At 39.3% G+C, this 26,721-nt stretch overlaps 1 protein-coding gene across 1 annotated transcript in view; it reads right to left on the bottom strand.

Moving 5' to 3' along the window:
• LOC134572499 (tenascin-X-like) overlaps positions 1–26,721 on the bottom strand; it is an 86,511-nt gene that overhangs the window by 16,526 nt on the left and 43,264 nt on the right. The window contains exons 4-15 of the mRNA XM_063431498.1: positions 25,670–25,794; positions 21,925–22,075; positions 21,233–21,496; positions 17,379–19,922; positions 15,355–15,447; positions 13,776–14,066; positions 8,432–8,716; positions 7,853–8,125; positions 7,378–7,650; positions 3,139–3,423; positions 2,560–2,832; positions 2,085–2,357 (exon numbers count right to left, since the gene is read on the bottom strand). Coding sequence (XP_063287568.1) covers positions 2,085–2,357; positions 2,560–2,832; positions 3,139–3,423; positions 7,378–7,650; positions 7,853–8,125; positions 8,432–8,716; positions 13,776–14,066; positions 15,355–15,447; positions 17,379–19,922; positions 21,233–21,496; positions 21,925–22,075; positions 25,670–25,794 — 5,130 coding nt within the window. The remainder of the gene's footprint in view (positions 1–2,084; positions 2,358–2,559; positions 2,833–3,138; positions 3,424–7,377; positions 7,651–7,852; positions 8,126–8,431; positions 8,717–13,775; positions 14,067–15,354; positions 15,448–17,378; positions 19,923–21,232; positions 21,497–21,924; positions 22,076–25,669; positions 25,795–26,721) is intronic.

The raw sequence follows: 26,721 nt of genomic DNA, 5'->3' as shown, positions 1-26,721 counted from the left end.
GTTGCTTCATTCGATGTTCAAACGTCCTGTCAATTAGACAGGGCACCGGCCAAACTACCGAATTTCGTCAGCATGTGTACATTTGGCCGAAGTTCTGTACTTTTTGTTTGGTTCATAATCTCATTCGAATAATTTAAATGATGATCCAGTCAGTGCCATGGCTGTGTCTTGTAGTAGATAGCCTACTAATTCCCACAGTAATAGGGAGCTATTTACTCAAAGGCTGAAATACCAAAATTGGTCTTTAGCCAACTTTACTAATACTAAGTGAAGATTACTTAGTTATAGTAAATAAGGGACACTATGTTCTCCCCAGTTAATTATTTTAATAGATGCCCCACCATGGGGGCATGGGGTATCTGTGCTAGGCCCCCCTTTATTGGACTCTGCGGTGGGGTCTTGAGCAGCAATGAGCAGCTACAGCATCTCCCTACTTATGGCATAGTGAGTAGGGGCTTTCGGGAGCTTTTAATCTCCCTTATGCTAATATGATGGTCATATTGACCCTCATAGAATGACAGGGGCATGGGGGGTTTAGAAAGTGGGTGGGAGCAGTGATCCCCGCCACTTCTATTTTCACATATTACAAGGAGGGAGCCACGAGACGGTAATTCCCTTCTTGTAATAAACTAAACGAACGAACAAATACAGAAATTCAGTCTTTGTTCTTCGTTTAAAAAAATTCTATTCATTCTTATTTCTGATTAATGAATTAGTAGCCGAAATTCCTGTCCTAATTTCAAAAGTAGTGAATGCCCAAGTGTTCAAATTTCACAGCGTTATCTAGTGTGAGCAGATGACATGTCCCAAAGGGGCTACAGTTCACCACGGACTATCCACACATGCACCACTCCTTCCGTCGCATGGCCCTCACGCAGCGTACCCTGAAGAAACCAAGCAACGTACTCCAGTGCCTGGTACTCTTTGCGGTTCACCACGGGTCCTCTGAACACGATATCCTGCTCAGTATATTGACTCGGTGCTGGTGGGGTACAGTTGAAAGAGACTCTCTTACACACTCTTACCAGTTCAGTATACACCTTCTGAAAGGCATAGGCTGAGCATGCTGATAACCAACCGTGAGATTTGATGTGAGAGAACTGCTCTTTCTCTTCAATATTTCATGCCCAGTGGTATTAGGTATATCGAAAATGTCAGCATCTTTAACTTGTTTTTCCTTCTGGCATTTTCTCTCATCTTGCAACAATAGCATTGAAATACTTTTCTTTCTATACCATTTATCTTTATTCATTTTATTTTACTTTAAAATAGTTCAATGTATTTACATGCCATGCCCATGTACATGTAGAACGCTTGACAAATCTGTCGGGGCATTACATGCTTGATTGTAATTACCTGCACTGCAAAAATAAAGGTAAAATGGGGGGCCCTGGGGCAATTGGAGATGACTCGTGGGACAGTAAAATGTAATGCAGTTGGGAGGGGGGGTTAAGAAAATACGGATGCGGCCGCGACAATGCCGCTTTAAAGTAGCCAATTTCACAAAACTTCAATTTTTTATTCTAAGCTGATAATAAAGGGGTGTTGATTAAAGTTAGTAATTGAAAGGCAGCTCAAATTAATAATTTGTCTTTTATACATGTGTATTGCGTAGACTGATATTATATTGTTTACAACCAAACCGAAAGGATTTGGATGGCTGTCTTAAGATGAATGTGAAAAGTTTATTTCTATCTAGTAATGGTGCCAGGAATGGACAAAAAAAACTAATTTAAGATTTGCCCTTAGAAAAGTAAAAAAAGAAACAAATGCAACTTAACAAAAGGACGCTATTAGCACCTAAACAACTTTAGCTTAACAAAGCAGTTTTGGTTTATAGAACATGCCTCTGCAGTCTCACTGCTCAATTCTCTGCCATTTAGGAGTTAAATCACTTTGTTTATGAAGTGGTGTTCCGAGGCTGTGGCCTCAGGGCAGCAGGTATGAGAGGGGTGGCACGACGTGTGGGGAGATCAAAGACCTCCCTCACCAGGCAGACCATTCTCATGCCGAGGGTATGGACATTGACATTGTAACATTTTATAACGTAACTATATTATTTTATGTTAACATGTAGCTCTTACCTGTAGTGGTCTCTACTATCACTCCCTTGCCCTTCTTTCCACCCGAGACACCATGAAGAACAAATTTATACTTCTTTCCAGGTCTCAAGTCATCAACTTCAACCATGCGGAGTTCACTCTCAAGAGTTACTTCCTTGGGTTTTCCCTCCGCATCACGATAATAAAGAAGGAAGGAGTCAAATTCACCGCTGTGAACTTCCCAACTGAGGCGAACGGATTCAGTGTAGATATCAGATACAGAGAGGGACTCCAATCGAGGTGGTTGAAGCTTCTCTGTGAGTGATGACATTCAAAGTTAGAGAGAGGTGTAGAAAATTAGGTTTGGGTTTTAAGTTCTAGACATTAAATCTTTTTCCGCTTAAATCAGTTAAAAAGAAATAAAATTCAAAATACACTTGTTAACATGCATACATTGTATAATTACTGCATTTACTGAACCTCCTTTTCCAACCTAGCTATTTCTTATCCTGGTCACCTGTAATGGCTTCCACTGTTACTGGCTTGCTTCTTTTTTCATCTTCAATTCCATACACCACAAACTTATACTTCTTTCCTGGCTTCAGGTCACTGACTGTGAATGTTCTGAGATCCCGATCCAATGGAATCTCCTGAGGTTTTCCTTCTCCATCCCGGTAATAAAGGAGAAAAGAATCAAATTCTCCACCCTGGACCTCCCAGGTAAGGCGGACAGAATCACTCTGGACATCAGACAAGGAGAGAGACTCCATCCGGGGAGGCAGAGGCTTTTCTATAGAGATAAAAATGAAGCTTGTAAATGAGACAGATAAAAATGTAAACAGATAAAAACTAAAATTCATAGAGAGATGTTTCAAATATAAATCTTTGAAAAGTTGACCTGCGAGTTTCTAAGTAATGGGAATAATGTAAATTAGTAATAGCAGTCAAGCATCATTGGTCAAAAGCGCCCTTAGTGTCCTCTGTTGAATGAGCAATTTCAGCGCTTTGAAGCCCTTGTCTAATCCTCTAGGCAACCTTCTAAAGCCACTTTATGACTAATCTTGCTATGCATTTACTTGACTACAGAATCACTTACCTGTTGATACGTAGACGGTTTCTACCTCACTGTACTTGTCTCCCCATATTCCACGGATCTCTACTGTGTAATTGACCTTGGTAATCAGCTCAGTGATCCGATAAGATGTCTCATCACCTCGTAGAGTAATTTCTTGCCTTGGACCTCCAGGAGGGAAATACTGAATTATATAGGAATCAAAATCTCCATCCAGGGGTTCCCATGACATAAGGAAAGAGTCTGGCTGGATTTCTGACACAGCAATCGGGGAGAGCCTAGGCGAAGTGCCTCTGTCTGGATCAGAGTCTGTAAAAGGGCATTAAACAATATGTTAACGTGGACATTTCCATAATACATCATAAATATATCAAATCATTAAATCATTTCAATGACCATATCACTGTGTTTTACTACTAAATTATAATTTGTCAGCTGTCTTAAAGATGACCATATATACGTAGCTTGCATTTATGAATGGAAAATAAAACTTAACTGTAAAAAAAAGACAAAGAGTTCATCATAAATTATTAATTTTAACAACATGAACATTTTTTAATTAGTCTGAGAAAAGGACTTCAATTCAGTATACTGGGGAACAAAATGTTACGCAAAGAAATTAAAACCTGTTAAACAAAATACTCTAAACTTGATAAAACACAAGATTTAATTAAGATGGACTAATATTTCACTCCATCCCCGTCCCAATGGAGGAAAAGTCTCCAATATTACACTACTACCACTGTCTCATGTTTTATTATGTTTATTATGCCTTTTATTTTAAGTTACTATATCGTTACCTGTAGGACGGATTACTCCGCTGACGCTACTTGAGTTATACTACCACTAAGACTGGTTGCCTAAAAAAAACCCAACTGGACACATAGTCCAAACAAGCATATACCCCCTCACCACCCCCCCATGGTTAGGGGTTTCTTGTCCCTATGCCGAGGCAGAGCGCACCACCACGACATTATCCAAAGCCCTTACACTGCTGGCAGAAGCTACTGTAGGGCCTGTAAACCACACAGACTGCCCAGCATGCAAGCCGTACCACAAATAGCTAGTCCCATAGTAGACTACAACGTATCACACAGACTGCTTAACCAACTACCACACACAGCTAGACCAACTCCACTGTGACTAATTTTCACTGTTACCCATTCCTGTTACGCCTTATCTGAAAATGTGCTTTTAACCTTATGCCATGTTTTATCTCGTTTAACATTATATGTATAAGCTTGTTACTACTGAAATGGCAGCAAAGTGCTTGTTTGAAAACCTACGCACAACAAAATAAAGAATTAAAAAAAAAAAATACTCTAAACTAATTAATGACGTCCCAATTCACAAATCACATGTCACCATACTTGAAGATATTAACAAAACATGACACGTTTGTCAAAAATCCAAGGATTCTAGATCTTATCAAAATATGTTTGTTCTCTAACCACCCTGAGACTCTCCCTATTTACATTCATGACCTAGACAAAGGACAAGAACAAATAATTTGAATAATCCACCCGTTAATGTGGCACTCTGTGAAGACATTTTGGGCAAGCCAAGGTCTATCACCGATATAAAGTAAGAGGACTGAGGCAGTGAGTAACGTCCATTATTCACTGCAGTCATATCGTAAACATTAAAATCACCCACATCTGCTATAAAACAAGGCTTTAATTTAACTTTACACTTTCTACCTAATGAGCGTATCTGGGTTTTGTCTTAGTTGTTTATTTTTTTTCTAAATTCTATTTATAGCCGTCTTTATTTCAGCATTTTATGAATCCTCTAGAGTACCTGCAGTAATTGGTAGCAGACCACTGCAGAATTTCCAGCTAAAACGTGTGGGGAGATCAAAGACCTCCCTCACCAGGCAGACCATTCTCATGCTGAGGGTATGGACATTGTAACATTTTATAACATAACTATATTCTTTTATGTTAAAATGTGTCATGGTAATATACCCCAACACGCAGGAATAGTCCAGATAGTCAAGAGACAAGAAAACAGGATTCGTCTTACCGGACCTTAGAATGGCCGGACTTAGACGAGTACAAGAAAAGACAGAGTCCAGAACAAGCCGAGGTCAAGGGGACGGAGAGACAGCGTAAAGTAGAACAAGCCGGGGACTGGTACACAGGAGGACAAACCGGCGGATAAACAAGCAAGGATAAAGAGAGAACGGAGTCAGGAACAAAGCCAAGGTCAAGCACCAAAAAACCAACTGAACGAAACAAGCAAAATCCAACTGCGTTCCTCAGGCCCATAGCCCTTCCAATGTACCAGATATGGGAGGCGACCCCGAAGAAAACGAGAGTCGAGTATAGCGGCCACTTAAAATTCCTCATGGCCCTCCACAGAAACTGGAGGGGGAGGAGGAACATGCCGAGTATAACGGTTGCACAGGAGGGGTTTTAACAAGGAGGTATGAAACACGTTAGGAATGCGTAGATTCCTAGGAAGATCCAAGGCATATGAAACAGGATTAACCACATGCAAGATACGAAAAGGACCAATAAAACGAGGAGCCAACTTCATAGAAGGCACACGAAGACGAATATTGCGAGTAGAAAGCCAAACCCGGTCCCCCACAGCATAGGATGGAGCCGCCCTGCGATGCTTGTCTGCCTGAACCTTCTGGCGAGCAGCGGAATCCACCAAAGAACACTGAACCTGCTCCCAAGTATTACGTAAACCAGACAAATGTTCATCCAGAGCTGGCATGCCCTGTAAGGAGAATGCAGCTGGAAGAACCACGGGATGCCGGCCATAAATAACGTAAAAAGGGCTGTTACCGGAGGATTCATGAGCAGTGTTATTATGAGCAAACTCAGCCCAAGGAAGAAGGTCAGCCAAATTGTTCTGATGGTGGGACACGAAACAACGAAGATACTGCTCCAGAGATTGGTTGGCACGTTCAGCAGCTCCATTAGACTGGGGGTGGTAAGCGGAAAAAAACGAGAGAGAAATACCCATCTCTGAACAAAATGCTTTCCAGAATCTGGAGATAAACTGGCTACCCCTATCGGACACGATCAAAGTGGGAATACCATGCAACCGAAACACCTCCGTGGCGAAGACAGAGGCAAGTTCCTTGGATGAGGGCAGTTTGACAAGAGACACAAAATGAGCCATCTTAGAAAAACGATCCACTATCATCAGGATGACAGTTTTACCATTCGAAGGGGGTAATTCAACAATAAAATCCATGGATAGATTGGACCAAGGCCTCTCGGGTATGGGCAACGGATGCAACAACCCACAAGGAACTCTGTGGGAAATGAACGTGGGTACATTTCAAAGTGGAATTCCACTTGATTAAGGAAACCCCTACATGTCTTAGCGTCCCCTCCATACCTAGGTGGCAGGGTTAGATGTGCTGAAGCATTAGGCATATTAGCTGTGTCTGGTACAGGGGTTACAGGAGGCGCAGGTACAGGTACCGGAGCTGTTCTGGCTAACAGTGTCTGGATGGCTTGAGCCATTTGATCCATACGGTGATCCTGTTCTGCGAATCTAGCCTCATGAGTGGCCATCTGTTGTCCTAAACCTACGGGGTCCATGGCCCTAACGTAATGTCACGGTAATATACCCCAACACGCAGGAATAGTCCAGATAGTCAAGAGACAAGAAAACAGGATTCGTCTTACCGGACCTTAGAATGGCCGGACTTAGAAAAGTACAAGAAAAGACAGAGTCCAGAACAAGCCGAGGTCAAGGGGATGGAGAGACAGCGTAAAGTAGAACAAGCCGGGGACTGGTACACAGGAGGACAAACCGGCGGATAAACAAGCAAGGATAAAGAGAGAACGGAGTCAGGAACAAAGCCAAGGTCAAGCACCAAAAAACCAACTGAACGAAACAAGCACTAAAGGGAACTGAACAGAAACCACGATAGAGCAAGGTGTAAAGGAAACAGGTGAGTATAAATACCCTAATGTTCACTTTGATTGGCCCCTGTTATATCCACGCCCCCAAAACGTGAGTGTATGGGGAACGTGGCATGACAGGGGCCAATGGGAGACTGATTCTAATTTTGTCTTCCACTGTCCCTTTAAGAGCGCGCCCGAGATGCGCGGCGCGCTCTTAGTGTCAGGCGGGACACGTGACCGCTTCTCGCGGTCACTGCCCGCCTTCCTGATCTCGTCATTGGATGAGCCGCGCGCGGCTCGTGCAGGAGCAGGACCGCGCGCGGCGAGAAGAGAGGACCGCGGCCGGCCCCTGGAGAGGGTAAGTACTGCTACAACATGTAGCTCTTACCTGTAGTGGTCTCTACTATCACTCCCTTGCCCTTCTTTCCACCCGAGACACCATGAAGAACAAATTTATACTTCTTTCCAGGTCTCAAGTCATCAACTTCAACCATGCGAAGTTCACTCTCAAGAGTTACTTCCTTGGGTTTTCCCTCCGCATCACGATAATAAAGAAGGAAGAAGTCAAATTCACCGCTGTGAACTTTCCAACTGAGGCGAACGGATTCAGTGTAGATATCAGATACAGAGAAGGACTCCAGTCGAGGTGGTTGAAGCTTCTCTGTGAGTGATGACATTCAAAGTTAGAGAGAGGTGTAGAAAATTAGGTTTGGGTTTTAAGTTCTAGAGATGAAATCTTTTTCCGCTTAAATTAGTTAAAAAGAAATAAAATTAAAAATACACTTGTTAACATGCATACATTGTATAATTACTGCATTTACTGAACCTCCTTTTCCAACCTAGCTATTTCTTATCCTGGTCACCTGTAATGGCTTCCACTGTTACTGGCTTGCTTCTTTTTTCATCTTCAATTCCATACACCACAAACTTATACTTCTTTCCTGGCTTCAGGTCACTGATTGTGAATGTTCTGAGAACCCGATCCAATGGAATCTCCTGAGGTTTTCCTTCTCCATCCCGGTAATAAAGGAGAAAAGAATCAAATTCTCCACCCTGGACCTCCCAGGTGAGGCGGACAGAATCACTCTGGACATCAGACAAGGAGAGAGACTCCATCCGGGGAGGCAGAGGCTTTTCTATAGAGATAAAAATGAAGCTTGTAAATGAGACAGATAAAAATGTAAACAGATAAAAACTAAAATTCATAGAGAGATGTTTCAAATATAAATCTTTGAAAAGTTGACCTGCGAGTTTCTAAGTAATGGGAATAATGTAAATTAGTAATAGCAGTCAAGCATCATTGGTAAAAAGCACCCTTAGTGTCCTCTGTTGAATGAGCAATTTCAGCGCTTTGAAGCCCTTGTCTAATCCTCTAGGCAACCTTCTAAAGCCACTTTATGACTAATCTTGCTCTGCATTTACTTGACTACAGAATCACTTACCTGTTGATACGTAGACGGTTTCTACCTCACTGTACTTGTCTCCCCATATTCCACGGATCTCTACTGTGTAATTGACCTTGGTAATCAGCTCAGTGATCCGATAAGATGTCTCATCACCTCGTAGAGTAATTTCTTGCCTTGGACCTCCAGGAGGGAAATACTGAATTATATAGGAATCAAAATCTCCATCCAGGGGTTCCCATGACATAAGGAAAGAGTCTGGCTGGATTTCTGACACAGCAATCGGGGAGAGCCTAGGCGAAGTGCCTCTGTCTGGATCAGAGTCTGTAAAAGGGCATTAAACAATATGTTAACGTGGACATTTCCATAATACATCATAAATAAATCAAATCATTAAATCATTTCAATGACCATATCACTGTGTTTTACTACTAAATTATAATTTGTCAGCTGTCTTAAAGATGACCATAGCTTGCATTTATGAATGGAAAATAAAACTTAACTGTAAAAAAAAGAGAGTTCATCATAAATTATTAATTTTAACAACATGAACATTTTTTAATTAGTCTGAGAAAAGGACTTCAATTCAGTATACTGGGAAACAAAATGTTACGCAAAGAAATTAAAACCTGTTAAACAAAATACTCTAAACTAATTAATGATGTCCCAATTCACAAATCACATGTCACCATACTTGAAGATATTAACAAAACATGACACGTTTGTCAAAAATCCAAGGATTCTAGATCTTATCAAAATATATTTGTTCTCTAACCACCTTGAGACTCTCCTCATTCACATTCATGACCTAGACAAAGGACAAGAACAAATAATTTGAATAATCCACCCGTTAATGTGGCACTCTGTGAAGACATTTTGGGCAAGCCAAGGTCTATCACCGATATCAAGTAACAGGACTGAGGCAGTGAGTAACGTCCATTATTCACTGCAGTCATATCGTAAACATTCAAATCACCCACATCTGCTATAAAACAAGGCTTTAATTTAACTTTACACTTTCTACCTAATGAGCGTATCTGGGTTTTGTCTTAGTTGTTTAGTTTTTTTCTAAATTCTATTTATAGCCGTCTTTATTTCAGCATTTTATGAATCCTCTAGAGTACCTGCAGTAATTGGTAGCAGACCACTGCAGAATTGCCAGCTAAAAACGGTCTCTGTATGGGTCACGGCAGATTTCTGAGCAAGAAATTTTTAAAAATCATTTTGCTGATTATGTGCCTGAAGGAGGGTGTTTTCCTCCGGAGATGACCTAACCAACGGTTTTCATCATTTTATCTTGGCAGACGTCCATGTATATGTATATACTTATATTTATATATGTGTGTGTGCATGTATATTGCATGACCTTTTTTTTGCACAGTGTAACAAAACACATATTGAATGGTGGTGCAGATCTCATGGCAGTATGGGGACATACATGTCTTGGCGTGGCTAATATTGGTTGGAGTTCCACTCATGGACAGCTTCGTCATGAATTCAGTCTCTCTTCCATTGGTGTCCTTTATATTCCAGAGGGAAAACAATACACAATGTCTCTGTCTCCCAACCCCTTTTCTGACATTTCAGTCATGGAAAAGAGGCTAAATTAAAGATATCAACCATAAAAAGCGATGATTGTAACTTCCACCATTAGTGGGCAGGCCGGGACATCTACGTTCCTCTACTGGCATAAGTAAAGGAACCCTAGCCCTATCCATAAACTTAGCATATTCTGCTACACATTCTGTTGGATTATTAACGCTCTCTTGTCCAGGCCAAGATGACACACACATAATTTAAAATCAGCAGAATTTGGCAAGATTCAGGCCAGGCAGTATAAATCAAGACATTCACATGTAAAAAGTGATTTTTAAGCATACAGATAATCCTATGATATTTATCAGAGAAATGAATAGGGAACATTTTTTAAATGATCTATTTTTAGATTTTAGAAAATGTATTTTTTGCCAAAATCAAGTATCAACACATTTATTTTTATATATTTTGTAGAATGTGGGACCCTGTATTTTGGTATTAGCAGTCTCTTTTTTATGTACTTTGGTTATTACTTGTTGTGCTGCATCTGTATTTGATTAAGTGCTGTTTTTAATCTTTATCAGTGATTGGGTTTTTTGCCTCTTCACTTTGTTGATTCTGCACTTTAGCGTTTGCACTTTTCAGAATGTGTATGCACCATTGTACTTTATTGTATTGAGCTGCTATACTTAAGGGACCTGTAGCCCATTGTGGCTCTTTTTTATCTTTTATCTATTGCACATATTGTGTGCTGGTATTGTATACATTTTCAATACATTTTTATTTTATCTACCCTACTTTTTTACTCCTTCTTAACCCCATTCATCAGATTACCCTGATAGTGACTGTGGCGCCCTGTACTTTCTACTTTTTGTTTGCATGTTTTGTTTAAGGTTGGAGTGACCTGTATACAGAGGCTTGCCTGCACTTGGGTCTCACTACCGTTCACTTGCCTTTTTTACTATTAATTTGTAAGCAAGCACCAGAATTTTGAATTGGGCCCTATATCTAACTGGAAGCCAATGCAGGGACTGACAGAGCGTGGAGGCGTGGGAGGTGCGACCGGACAGGAAAATAAGCCTCGCAGCCGCATTCATTATAGATTGCAGCGGTGCAAGCTGGGAACATGTAAGACCGGTGAGAAGGGGATTGCAATAGTCAAGGCAAGAGAGAACAACAGCATGAACCAGTATCTTAGCCGCATCTGGCGTTAGATATGGGGGGATGCGCGCTCTGTTCTTGAGTTGGAAGCGACAGGATTTGACTATCGATTGGACATGGGGAGTAAAAGAGAGGTCAGAATCGAATAGAACCCCTAGGCAGCGAGCCTGCGAGGTAGAGGTAATAGTAGCGCCGTTGACTTGGATGGAGACAACAGGAGTAGCAGCACTTGAGGGAGGAAGAACTAGAAGTTCTGTTTTGGACAGGTTGAGTTTAAGGAAGTGAGCAGCCATCCAGTTGGAAATAGCAGAGAGGCAGTCAGAAACACGAGTCAAGGTGGGCAGAGAGAGATCAGGGGAGGACAGGTAGATTTGCGTGTCATCTGCATATAAATGATATTGGAAGCCAAAGGAGCTGATGAGTTTACCAAGGGAGGCAGTATAGATAGAGAACAATAGGGGGCCGAGGACAGAACCTTGGGGGACGCCGACAGAGAGGGGTTGGGAAGAAGAGGCAGAACCAGAGAAAGAAACCCTGAAAGAGCGCTGGGAGAGTTAGGAGGAGCACCAGGAGAGAGCAGTATCCCGAAGACCAAAGTTACGAAGAATGTGAAGAAGCTGTTGATGATCAACAGTGTCAAATGGGGCAGAAAGATCAGGGAGAATTAGGATAGAGTATTGGCCGTGAGATTTAGCAGCAATTAAATAGTTGGATACTTTGGTCACAGCAGTTTCGACAGAGTGACCAGCGCGGAATCCAGACTGAAGGGGGTCAAGCTTAGAATGGATGAAGCTGCTCTCTAAACTGACAGCTGTCAGACCACAGTGTACAGCAGCCTAGTTCGATGTTTAGTAAACCGGGACATGTGCACTGATTGGCAGAGCTGCAGTCTAATTGAAAAAGGAGAGAAAAGTTGTACATAAATTGGACAAAGCTGATACAGGCAGCTTGGAATCCTGCCTGATTGACAAGTCTCATGGAATTGTCAGTTTATACAAATGGCTGAAGATCTAAGCCCATTCAGAACTGACAATATCATCGGGATGCTATATGTACCATCAAGTTTGAAGGCATGCTAGATTGTGATGGTGAATAGGGAATCAATTTGCAAAAAGTGCTAAATTGGGCAAATTCTGCACTTTTTTAAGTCACTGCAATGTGATGTTTAGTAAATAAATCACTATCTGTTTATAAAATGAATTACTTTTTATTTAACAAATGATTTTCCCATGCACTGCAATTTATTAAAATAAATGGGGAAAAAATATTTTGCTTAAAACATCTCAAGTGTCTAAATATCACTTGATTGATAAAAAACCATTTGGAGTAAAACAATATTAATGGAGGCATGGGAAACAGACCAAAGCCAGAGTCAAAATGTTCTGTACTCCAAATTAAACTGCAGCCACACTGCCACCATATATTCAAGTGTATTTTATATATTTCATTTATTGGATAACGCCAACTTTAAAAGTCTTCAGAATTATTTTTCTATTAACCCTACTTTTGTCAGGCTAAACATGTTAAAGGAACTTCCATCTAGCAATCTTGATTTTTTTGGGCCTGTTTTTTTAAAAAAACAAAGGAAAAAAAGCTAAAACACCGTTAAACTCACAAATTAAATGATTCTTTTGGAGAAGCATTGTGGACCCCCTGCTCTTGTGCAGTAAGCACTACGATCTACTATGAGAATAGTCCAGACTTGGACTATTTTTATTTGCAAAATCAATTCATTAGGATGAAGTGTCTTTGGTGCTTAAGGTCCAATAGCTGATAGATTAAGATATAGATTATAACTTAAAGGACTACTATAGTGCCAGGAAAACATACTCATTTTCCTGGCACTATAGTGTCCTAAGGGTGCCCCCACCCTCAGGGTCCCACTCCTGCCGGGCTCTAGGGGGTGGAAGGGGTTAAACACTTACCTTTCTCCAGCGCCGGACGGGGAGCTTTCCTCCTCCTCTCCTCCTTCCTCGCGACGTCATCGGCTGAATGCGCATGCGCTGGCGTCTTCTCACTGTGATTTTCAATGTCAATGAGACAGCCACTAGAGGCTCTGGAGGCTGGATTAACCCTCAGTATAAACATAGCAGTTTCTCTATTTTTTATTAAAAAAAAGGGTTAATCCTAGAGGGACCAGGCACCCAGACCACTTCATTAAGCTGAAGTGGTCTGGGTGTCTAGAGTGGTCCTTTAAGATATGAGGTTTTTTTTTTTTTTTATCTCTAGTTGAAAAAAAAGAAATCAGGGTTTTATTTTTTTAATATTTGTATGGAAATTTGCTAGATTGAACAAAGAAAACACCAGTACATAGAACAAGTATATAAAGAGTATAAGCTCCGTAAGATAACGGTATCATATACTCAGCATGATCATGTACAGTGTAGAGGGAGGTGAAAGAGAGGAAAAAATAAATTGATTAAAATGTTTTTTTTTATATTCTTACTGTAACGGCAATAAAGTCTAATAGGTCCTGACAGGTAGTATAATAGATTGGATGGTATTCTAGAAAATGTGGGCATGAAGTCATTAATTCCTTTTTTTATTCAACTTGCTTTTCAGACAAAATAGAATGAATTTGACTAAATCCGCTTTTTAGTTTGTTGGTTTTTTTTTTACCAGGTTAGGAAAGATGCATCTAATTGTGGCATAATTATCTACGTCGCTATACAAGCTTGATCCATACCTGTTGTCACCTCCACTTTCAAGGGTCTTGATAGCTTTCCATTTCTCACTCCATAAACCGACACGGAGTATCTGGTGTTCTGACTCAGGTCACTCAGTGTCACCTCTCGTTGGTCTCCAGGAACAGATGTTTCTTGTGGTTTTGAGATATCCGTTACATCTTCATATCGTATCAAGAAGGTTTCATATACTCCAGGTCTGGCTTTCCAAACTAGAGTAACAGTTTCACTCGTAACTTCTCGCACTTGTAGGGCCCCCATCTGAGCCACTATCCCGACGGGCTTTTGAGTGACTGATGAGAGAAGAATTTATATTCAAACAGTTACATGTGATATGCAAGAGGACACTCTCTTTCCACAGGGGTGCTGTTAACTTCCGTTTATAGAATAAGATATTGTTATAGAAATAAATCTGTCCCACCTCTTGGTAAGAAACTGTTCTGTAATAAATGGACACCTAAGCTATAAATGAATAAAACTAAATCAGTTAAATATGGTTAAAGTGGATTAAACCTCTAGTTTTGGGTACACACCCAAAGTTACTTAAGGAGCTTAGTCTAGAAAGGGGCTATTCGTTTTATTATTCCAGGTTTTTTACACATTGTACCATTGGAGTGGCATGAAACAGATGTGATGTCCACATTTAAAAATTATAAAAATCGAAGCAAAATAATGTTACGGGAGCATGACAACTATTTGGGGGATTTAACAGATTATTAAAAACCACTACACTTTAATTACATTTAATTAGTAAAGGATCACAAGGAAATAAAGGCAGATAGCAGACTTAACTACAGTATCAAATATATTTTTAAACTGTTAGCTAGCACCTTGAATATTAAGTGCAATTCTGGGGTTTTTAAGAAGGACAACACAGAACTGGCAAAAACACAAGGCTGGCTACAAAATTAAAAGGGGTAATACAAGAATTTTGTTTGAAGAAAGAAGAGAAAGATTTCACTTGTGACACAAGAAAACAGCATCTTACAAGTTGCTCTTGAGTGACCTACTGATTAACAGTGTTCTGCAAAGAAAATGGACATCATTTGAGATTTAATGAGATTTCCCTTATTGCATCAGACTGTCGAAGGATTTACGGATAGTTTGCATGGTACGAATTTGAAATTTAGAGATAGAAAGCTATTAATGTGAAATTTGAATTTAACCTTGAGCTCAATGTTTTTGTTTAATAGCAGCGCTAGTTATATGAGTCTCTAATTGTTTGGATAATTAATAACAAGTTGATCCATAAAGAAATCTCTTTTCCATACTGAAATCTACATGAAGCTATCTTATCTTAGTTTGGATCAACAGCACTAACAGGCATTTTTTAAAGGCTAAAGGAAGGGCCTAAATTAATATGGGTCCTATTAAAATAGAAGATAATGGTGTCCAAATATAAGCGCTGCACTCCTAATAAGTCATGAATGCCACCTCCACCTTCTCATACACGAGTATTCGCTCTAATGAGAACTGGTACATTTTATTGATTAGACTGCTCTGGCAGTAGGAGACATAATTGGAAACAATTTTTATTTTAAAAAAAATCAATATTATCATTTTGAGCTTGGGTGGCATTACCTGGAGCTGCTGTGCTAATGACCACTTCTGGTGGTGGAGTGGTTGATTGAGTGGTCGTCTCGACTTCTGGTTGGACTGTTGTCGGCACCACATCTGTTAACGAGGTTGAAGAGAAAATGAGCATTAATTGTGTTTATCCAGGACTCAGACTAAAAACAAACAATAATTACTAACTAACCAACTTAATGGCTAAGCCAACAAATCCAACTAGCCGGAATGCTCAATGTCTTTCTCTTCCTCCCAAACCCCCCACAATTTCATTGCCTCAGCTTTTGTTTCCCACAACATTTTATTTTATCTATACCTTTCTATCCTAACCATTGCCTTCCAAAATGACAGCACCATCTTCAATTCTAATTACATGCTCTCACATGCAGAACGTGTGTGCTCAATGACATGCTTTAAAGCTGTGAGTATGTATCGGAGTATCATTTGTGTGCTTATTATATATCCATATATGTTACTCATACGTATACAAATATATACTAATATTTTACATGAGAAAGTATATGCAGCTTTTATACATATAAAATATATGTAAATATTGAAATGTGTATATTCATATATAAATATATTTATATATACTGTATATATATTCTGTAATATACACATATAGCCATAAATGACAGTCTAGCGTAGGAAGCACAGATACATATAGATCTGTCATTAATATATATATCATAAACATACAAACACGTGTACACACTCGATTCTTTCTTCAAGTATTGACTTATCACCATACAGGACACAAATAGAAATGTACACATCTTTGTATTTGTGTACATATGTATGTATATACCTTGTGGGCACAATTAAACATGGCCAATTAAATTAACTATTATATCAATGGCCTTCCCATTGGTTGACGTGTTAATAAGCATGGAACCAGTTTTCAAGAACATAATTTTAGTTTGTTTTTTTTGTTTTGATGTGACTTCATATTAGTGGCATACAGCAAGTATATTCCATGAACTGCCAAGACTTTATTTGGCTTGTACTTATGATAATGGGCATTATCAGTAGTGGCTACATTCTATTTAGACCACAGCATATACATAAGCATACACAGACAAATATACTCAATATATCATGCACACACATGCATTCCACATATTTAAAACATTCTCTCACACTATGATATATATATATGTTTGCAGTCACATTGCCTGGAGGGTAAAGGTGTTATCAGCAGGTCAGACGCGGTGACTTATTGCCAAACGGTGTGGAGAACGAGCAGCAAAGGGAGAGAGATGCCTGTGAGGTAAAACTGTGGGATTATTCATTTGTGAGAAGGAGAAGGACGGAAACATTTTAAAAGAGAAAAATAAGAGAATACATATATAGATGGACAGAAAGATTGAGATTGGAGAGAATGTGACAATTGGCATACAGGGACTGAGATCGGTAAAAATTTGTAAAAGGAAAAAAAAATACACAAAAACAGGGAGATGGAGTGGAAGAGAGAGAGAGAGAGAGGGACGAACACAGGTATGAAATAAAAAAAAGTAGGTAACGTGGACAAAGATGGTAAAGGACTGGGAAGAGAAAATCAAAAGAAGAAGAGGAAAGTCAAAGCAGTCAATAAGATGGGATTAGGGGTAAGATAGGTAAAGTGACATTGAGTAACCAGAAGGTATAGACAAATAAAGAGTTACAGATAAAAAAGAGAATTTCTAGAAAACAGAGGTGGCAGAACTGAAATGACAAACAAACAGAAATACAAAAGTGTGTGATAGAAAAAATAATAATAATAATAAATAAACAAAGATAGGAGACTTCCAATGATAAACCATCCTACAAAAATGAGAAGAAGAGACAGTGAGTCCACCATTTCTCCCCCCTGCAATTTAGATCTCACTCTTTTCTCTCACAGTGAAAGGGCAGATAAAGTCCTGAATTACCCCATTTGCAAATAGCTTTGGGTCAGGGTGGCGGTGAAAAGCAAGGGAAGGCAGTGAACAGCCAGTAGAAAACCAATTTACATCTAGGCCCTTCCCTACCAGTGTTTTTGAACCAGTTGGTACCTGTGTCAGTCACCAGTGAGAAGGATTTTGAGGAGCGGCCTTTCACTATCCCATGAAGATCAAATCGGTAGCTGGTTCCTGGTTCTAAACCCCCGATCTCCACCTCTCTGACACCTCTTTCCACCTCCAGTTTGCTTGGAGCAATCTTAGTAGTTGAATGCAGTGGATGATAGAGAACCAGCACTTTTTCCCAGACAATACCTAAACCTTCTAGAGAAATTACAAGGGTGGTGGAATTTCTTTGTAAAATGGTGGGTCTGCCTTGACGACCAGGGCCATGCACTTTGACTGCATATGGGCTTTTTGTTGGCTTGTTTTTTTCTTGCTCTTCTATGAACCCTTCAATTTTGTTCACCACCAGTTTTGTTTGGCCCGTTTCCTTCTTTCTTTCTTCTCTTTTCTCGAAAGGTAATTTTTTTTTGTTAGTTTCACTACTTAACAAGCTGTCATCTATAAGGTGTATGTTTCTCAAATCCTCCTCTTCCTCTGTTAATATGTCCTTCCCAGATTCTTGCCTCAATGGTATTACTTTGCTGTGAATGTTGGGGTCCTTTTCCGTTACAACTGGCAAGTGGTCCCTTTTATCTTCCAGCAGAATTTTCTCCTTAATATTATAGTTAGAATGTTCTTCTATGGTTCCCCCCGTTATAGATCTTGATTTATTTTTAAGATGTGAAGAATGTGTAAGACTGTTACCTTTTTCTTCCTCTCTAATCTCAGGGATATGATAAGATGAACTCTCCAATGTGCCAATTCCAGGTGTAACACTTTTCTCAGTTTCAGGTTTATCTGATTCTTTCTCGTGTTTTATTGCTGTTTTTTTTGTTTTCGTTTCATCCACCTGCTGTTTTTTTTGTGCACTTGTGGCATTTTTTGGAACTGGCATATTATTATAGGGTTTCTTGGTATGTTTTTTATCTAATACTGTTTTGGAGGAACCAGACTTTGAGATGTCTTCTTCATACATCTGTCTATCATGTACATCAAGGGTGGTTTTCACTATTACTCCATCTTCATTTCCTTCTGAAGAACTATGTGTTTGTGCATTTAACAAAGTCGGTGTGCCTACCTCACCTACAGCTTCTACTCTTCCTAGGGTTTCTATATCCATAAAGGGTTGTGGTGTGTTTTCTGGGGTCTTTATTTTTTTGCCTTTTTGAACTAACGCTGATGTCTCGTGTATCCTGTCTGTAGCATTTCCCAAACTGTCAACATCACTCTCCATCACTACCCTCCCAACATTCCCTTGCAATCTTGAAGTCCCAGCAGGTTCTGGGTTCCCTGATGCACCTGGAGTTTTTTGAGGGAGGCGATCATACACCATTCCTGTAAAGTTATGGGGCTTCCATTTCACAAGATACAGAAATATAGCTTGAGCCACAGATTCCACTGTCTGATTGGGCCTTAATGGATAGGAAGTGGCTCGCAAGTAACTCTCTAAGCGTTGGATAAAAGTTCCATTGAATGGAGAGAGTTTTTCTGGTAGGTTTTCAATAACTGCTTTCATGCTTGATCCTGCAAAAAATGGTAATTTCTTAGTTTGGTTTTTATATTTTATTCCTGTTACTACCTTATCAGGGTCTTCTTGAACTTTTGTCTCATTTTGGAGTTTCCCATTCTCATACCGTTCAACCTTTTTTGAAATGCTAACTACTCTATGAAAAATCTTATTGTTCTGTCTAGATTTGGTGCTATATTTTGGGTCATCAGTGGCATTTGTTTGGCTTTCGACTCCAGATTGTGCAAGTTCATGTTTAATTCCAAATATTGTTCCTGGTTCAACTTCTTTAGATAATTCATCTACTTGCTTCTCGATTTTAGGATACTGCAAATTATGTTGGGATGAAGGCTTTTTATAAGGTTTGACCCTTATTCCAACCTCCCCAGAAGTTGATGTAGTCTCCTTTGCAGACGACCCCACACCAAGTAACCCTTCTTCAGAAGTAGTAGCAGATGTTATTATCAGTCCACTATTTTCCGTTTCAGGATATTGAGTATGAGGGTTCACCTTTTGAGGGGATCCAAAATGTGTAATGTTTCTTGTGACAACCCATCCACCCACTTTGCTGCCAGGTATCTTCTCTCTTATATGAGTCAATGGTCCATCTTCTACATCTCCCTCTTCAACCACACTGGTCATCACTTCTTGGTCTTCTCCATTAACAAGTTTGTGTAGAGGTTTCTTCTCATCAAATTCTTCAGCTTTCTTGAGAACAGACACACTTCCATTTTCATGGTAAATTGTATAGTACCTATTAATGAAGGTAGTGATAGTATGTGTCTGTCTCCTTGTGGTATGTATGGTTTTACCCCCCTTTTGGTTTTGTTCTTCTGCAATGATCTCTTTACTTTCATCTGTGTTTAAACTATCTTCTCCAACCTCCCCACTAGAGACAGTCGATCTAGGTGATGCGGGATGGTGTTTTGTTTTTTGTTGTGAGGGTAGAGTTTTTTCGAGTCTATTATTACTTTGAGATGTCACCTCTGGTTCTTGTACCCTGTGCTCATCCACTACATCCAGACGTTTTCTTTCCTTGCCAAAAGCTAACAAAAGTATCAGATTAAAAGGAGAGTTACCCATTCATGCTTTGTCTTTGTTAAGAGACTAAAACAATCATTTAAAATCAGATTCAGAATTTCAATCCCAAGATAATATAAAAACATGATTTTCGAAAGTGAATACTACCAGTTTCTTGGACAAGAATCCACAAGTTGTTCACTTCAGAACACCTTTAGAAACAAGTATGATTCTGTATGGAGATTGTGTACCATGGTAAAATATTCCTTTGCTATTGACAGCCTTTTCAAGGTCATAGCCTAAAGTACATAATCACAGCAAAGATTTCCACTGACTACATTCTTTAATAAATGGACATACATAAATGATGGGACATTTCGAATGACATCTTTTTGTAGCATTTTTATATACTGTGTTCTTAATGTACACAGATTTTGGAGCACGATAATGGTAAGTATTTGGCTTATAAGCTAAAAAGTGAAATTGATATTTTGTGATCAAAGGATTCCGAACAGAAAACTCCCAAGTAATATTTGTTTAATCTTTTCCAAACTCTGAAAGAAAAAACAGCTAAACAAGAGGGGGTTAGTATGTTTATCCAATGTTGAAAAACTGAAAAAAAAGAAAGGTTTCAAGTTATTTTGAGGTAAAATAATATATTTTTTATATTATGCCATGGATCTCTTGCAGGACTGTAGCTAAAAAAAAAAAGAGAAGAAATAAAAAGGCATAGAGTGTTACCTTTATCCCAATAACAAAGTACATTTTAAAGAGGACCTGTAACCACATATAAGTGTGCATGATCTTCCCTAATTCATCTGTCGTGTGTTTCTAATGTAGGATAAGCTTCTAGGAGCAGCTTTCGGAGCGTGCCAACGATTTGTAAAGCGTTACATTTAGAAAGTCACTAAGATTTTGGTTTATGACAACATTTTACAAGCTATATCTTAAACAATAACGTTGAGAGCTGGTTGAAAAACAAGATGGCAGCTGCCAGTAACTCATTGTTTTTCTATTAGTAAATATTAATATATATATTTATACAACTTTAACTACTCAAAACATACACCGTGATGGTAGGAGAGGTTTAACTAAACAAAAGGTTATTCATTTTCGCTTTTTATAAATGTCCTTTAACTTTTGATATATTATTCAAAAATATATATATTCTATTTTTTTCCCATTCATTACTTGTCAGTTACATTCTACAGTGTCTTCAAAAATTTTTTGTTTCCATGCCTCATCCTTTCTCGTATTTAAATAAATCTCTTGGAGTCTAATGTACTCCAGTTTTCTGCTTTCTCCCATATCTACCATCTGATTATATCAGTTTTACCTGTATTTACAAGGGTCTCCACTGCTTCACTTTGCTCCTGCCCCTTCTCCGCTTTCAAGAGGACTCTGTATTTTGTCCCTTCTTCCAGTCCTGTAAGTCTTGCTTTGTCTCCTTTTCCAGGGACTTTCAACTTCCTTTCCTTCCCACTGGGAGTCACCAATGTAATAATGTATCTGTCAGGAAGGTTCTGTGGTCGATCCCATCTCAAGAGGAAGGAGGATGTGGTGATATCTGTTACTCTGAGACCATGAGGGGCTTCAATTCCTGGTGAAGAAATCATAAAATTGCCCATTAAGGGCAGTGGACAGAGGATAGCCTTCATGAGGAAGGCTCCTAGAGGGAGAATATACTTGGGCCTCCATAGAGATGAAAAAACAGGTTAACACATGTTATGTTAGTGATGCCCCAGTATAATACACAATATATGTTGCATATATTATAAGGCAAGAAGTGTAAGGTCATTTGAGTTACAAATTGTATTGTGGTATCTACAGTACTGAACAGATCTATATAATCCAACATTACATCAGGATTGCCACAAGAAATGTGACTTGGTAACTTTATATTTGGAGAAAACATGACAAGGCCATCTGGATACATTGTTTCTCATACTTTAGGTATATCCCAAATATTCCATCCTGTGGTACTACACGCCTGAGGGCAGCAGGCTGGATATACACATAGTGACTCACTTGTAGTTGCATTTATGGATGTATCAGGACCCAAAGTCTGATCTTTGCGAGGCTGAATGGTCACAATGTACTCCTCCCCAGGAGCCAGGCCAATCTGACGGTATGTGGTGAGAGAACCATCAATTGTGGTTTGTATTAAACCATTCTCCTTCTGTGAAGCAGGAAGTTAGTCAAGCAGTTAGTTCCATACAAGAATCCCAACAGCCAAATATTCTATATATTGTTTAGAATCTGTCTTCTACTGCAGTATTTGGTTTACAAAAACATCTTAGTCAAAATTATAATAAGACCTAATTGTGGCCAAACATTTTGTCACATTCTAAGGCCCATCTAAATGCATCTGATTTTCAGTACAGTACGTCCCATCAATATCAGTATTGTGAATTATCTATAAGGCTGAATGTAGTATAATCTTTTGATACATGTGTGTGTTTTTTGTCTGTCTATCCATCCACCCACCCACCCATCTATCTGTCTATCTACCTAGCCACCTATCTATCTATTGATGCAAGATGTTGTGGAATGGTAGTATAATACACTTGAGGCTAAGAGTGAATCACAATTTAATTTTAAGGGAAAATATGATTTCATAGATACTTAGTCACCAAACAAAATTTCAAACATCGGCCAGATTTTTTTCCCCGATACTGCCAGTAAGGGTCAACAATGACGAAGAGTCAAAACAAAAGCTCCTGCTACACAATTTATTACCCTTCTCTAGGGTGGCCAGTCCTACAAATATTTATAAATTTCAATAATAGCCAAATAATCTGGATCCAATCTGTGGGGAGGGAAACAAGAATATGAAGAAACACAAGCCAAAAGGCATGAAGTACTAGGATGCAAAACAGTAGAGCGTGTTGGGAGCATAGCGTAATACACAAAAAAAATAACATTTAATATCCTGCTATATTAAAATAAAACAAAAAACATAATGTTACATTAAAAACAGTTATGTGGTCCCAGTATTTAAAGCTCTGCTGGTCTGAGTAGAGAGAAGTCTGTTTGGTTGCTGGCCATAAAGAACAACGAGGCAACGCAGATGGAAAGGTCCTGAATTAACCAGGATCACCAGTAGAACCTAAAACACTTAGGCCTAGTCATGGCCTTCCATGTGATTGTGAACTATATTTTCTACCATTCACAGCTAGCTGAACCCTAAATGCCGCGTAATTCAGTGAAAGAAACCAGGGCCAAGTTACTTCATTCTACCATAAAAAGTGGACCCACTGAATTTTAGGTCCAAACATTCCTGGATACGTGTGTGATGGTGGAAAAGTCACTTGGCATATATCATCTGAGTGTTGAAGTGCTACATAAAATTAAATATCTATATTGTTTTGAATTTGAGTATTGACTCTCCAACCAGGAACACAGTCCATAACTACCCACATACATAAAGCTATAGTTTATCTGAGCATCAATGGAGATGTAGTTTAGAAACATGTAGGGCACCTACTCATCATTGCATTAGTGAAATAAGCACAAATGAAACTTAAAAGTACACTGAACAGTTACATGTCACCTAAACAACTTTACACAAGTAAACAGGGCAGTTTTTGGTGGGGCAATTCTGATTTTGGGCTATGCATTGACCTGCGTGTAGGAAACCAGGTGGGAGGCTGTCCAACAAAAAAAGTATATCCCCTTAAGGACACATGACATGTGTGACATGTCATGATTCCCTTTTATTCCAGAAGTTTGGTCCTTAAGGGGTTAAATATAATATGAATATTTATATCTATATAAATGAAACCAAGGATGGCTTGGGCTGCGCTCAAGTGAACATGCATACATTATAGGGTGCTGCTGGGTGCTACTGGGTGCCACATATATGTCTTTTATCTTAAAAGGGGGGAGCCAAACAGCTAAACGTACATAAAACACAAAATATATAGGTTTATTTTTTCATACTAAACCTACACTATAGGTGACCACATTATATAAAAGAGTTTTCATAAAAAACAAAATAAAAAGCATAAATTGTGGTATTTCACAGCAGTTCAATTAACCAGAAATAGATAGACTCACTACAAATAATACACAAACACCTACAAAGTGTACTGTATCAGCCCTTAGCAGGAACCAACCAAATCACTGTGTATGTCAGTGGGACAAACAGTTCAAAGTCCGATACTTCGTGGAACAAAGCCACTCTGGTACCTGATATATGATCCCACCAGACTAGCAATGTGAGTTCATATTTGGGGTGAGGGGCGAATCCAATGGGTAGTGTGGATAGATAAGAAGCCAAAGCAGAACAAGAATCCTCACTTTTGCATGTAAAGCGTAATTCATTTGACCCTTATTAAAATAATATAATATTGTTGCTTTAGAATTAAAGTAACAGCAGGCCCCCAGCACCTGTATAATATTAATTATGTTCCCCTATGGTCTGAAATTAAATGTGAAGATTTGGGACAAATGCATGATTGACAAAGTGGATTTTAAGCTAAATTTTATATATATCTTTGTACCTTGCCAACGTCAATTTGCAGGCAGAGGCAATTCTCCAAATTGTACTGGGTAGAAAGAGGCCAAGGGTAGCCAAACCTATTATTTATAACCCCAGGGTTTGAGGTCTGGGGCTGCCTTGCCTTAAAATGTACTATTACTATGCTGCCAAGACTGGCCCAAGTCCAGTCATGGTTTGTCTCTGTTTTAGCACAAAGTTGGGTGCATTCATAGACTCCTTCTACGAGTTAAATGCTTACGATTTCTTAATGACTTGCCTATCTGGAGCAGACTCAAACACTATCCTCTACCATGTCTTCAGTTCTAAGAAACGTTTCACCAGGAATGGTGGCCCCTCATTTCTAAGGATCTCAGGATGCAAGAATTCAGAGGTCTCATGGCTTGTGTGATGGAAGAAGGGTAATCTTTCTCCACTCCCTCAAATAATATTCACACCTTACTCCGAGGTGATACTTCAAATATATACAGGTGTGTAATTTTGTGCAGGAATGATTCAAGTTGTAATACCAGCTTCTAGGACCCTTGACTGGTAGAATTCAGTGCCTAATTGGTGAATATGGAGAGCGACTCATATTCACCTTATACCAATATTTTTGCTCCTCAGGATCATGGGACTCACCATTTCTGTATGTCTCCTGATGGAAACAAGAATCCCCAGTAGGAAGCGAAATATTCTTATATAATAATTTTTTATAAAGCGCCAACAAATACCACAGCGAATGAATCGGAGGAGATTGCTGCTAAGGTCTTTGTTGGTTGATGAATTTTGTCTCTAGATGTTGATGATATGGTACATCATACTCTCACCATATAGGAGCTATACATTTGGATTTATGTTGGGATAATTGTAGGGGTAGCACAATCTTCCACAAGGCATGTCCCAAGTGTTTTGGACTGCTTTATGGATAGCACCACAGTCAGATTTAGAAGCTCAGTGGCTTCATTTCAGGAAGTCTGGTCTTTAGAGCTTGATTGTGGTGGAGGGTACGGGGGGTATGAAGTCACTGAAGTTACATAACTTTCTCTTCTTCCACTTTTTTCTTTTAATTGTGTTTCTAAAACAAAGCTATATATGGTTGCCTTTGTCTATGGGCCTTGTGGCCTTGCTTATGTTTGATGGACAACTTAAAGAAAGTTTAGAAAAAAAAAAGAAACCCCAAAAGATTTAAGCTTTATTAATGCTAGGTTAATGTGGATAAGAAACATACAGCAAGCTCTAGAGTATACTATATTTATTATGTTTTCTGTTTATTTGTATTCATGTACATACCTCGGCTTTGAATGAGATTTCGTATGAATCGGGGGTAGACTGTGGCTGGTCCCACTCAAGGGTCACTGCAGACTCTTCCTGAGATGTCACTTGTAATCCAGTGACAGCCGTGATTTCTGTTACTACTGCAAAATAGAGACAGACTAAGCACATCGTGATCACATTGCACGTACAGCTATGCTCGGGACAACAGCAGTGATCCCCATGACCTAAGACTTTAACTGCGTTTCGTTGCAGGCTGTAAAAGGTTTGGACATTTTGCACAGAATATGCAAATGTCATGGCATTTAAGGTTGGCAAAGTGTCTTAGGTGTTGACCTCTACAACATATAGAGCAGGGGTGCCCAAAAGGTGGATCCCCAGATGTTGTAGAACTACAACTCCCATGATGCCTTGCACGCATTTAGAATGCCTTTCAAATGACAAAGCATCATGGAAGCTGAAATTTTTAAACATCTGGGGATCTACCTTTTGGGCACCCCTGATCTAGAGGGGCTTCAACTGCCATGATGGATAGTGGAGTACCTACAGCCCCCATGATAAAGTAGGACGGGGATTGCCGTTCCTATAATTTCTGTATACCTTGATCTAGATTGTAAACTTGTTGGCTCTTAAAACCAAATGCTCCTATTTGTTTATGGCTGTCAAATATAGATCTAGCAATGCAAACTTGTTTGTCTGTATTTAAATAAATAATAATAAACTGTAATTGCTTATTTATATCTTGACAAATGCCCAGCTAATAGCTAACGCTGGTACAGACGAGGAGGCTGGCTTTAGGGTGGGCACTGGGAAACTGTCCCTGTTTAACCCCTTAAGGACCAAACTTCTGGAATAAAAGGGAATTATGACATGTCACACATGTCATGTGTCCTTAAGGGGTTAATCTATGGCTGACAGCGAGTCACATAATATAGACTTTCTTTTATTGCAATATGTAAAAGAAACATGTTACATGATCACTATTGCCCCCAAGATATCCGCAGACTAGCTGGGAAACCAGGGAATTGCTAAAACGGCTCCAGCTGCCAGGAACCCTCAGATTTTTTTCT

This window comes from Pelobates fuscus, chromosome 9, assembly GCF_036172605.1.
Source record: "Pelobates fuscus isolate aPelFus1 chromosome 9, aPelFus1.pri, whole genome shotgun sequence".
Taxonomy (NCBI): Eukaryota; Metazoa; Chordata; class Amphibia; order Anura; family Pelobatidae; genus Pelobates; species Pelobates fuscus.
The sequence above is the reverse complement of the archived record's forward strand: the minus strand, read 5'-3'. Positions and strand labels throughout refer to the sequence as shown.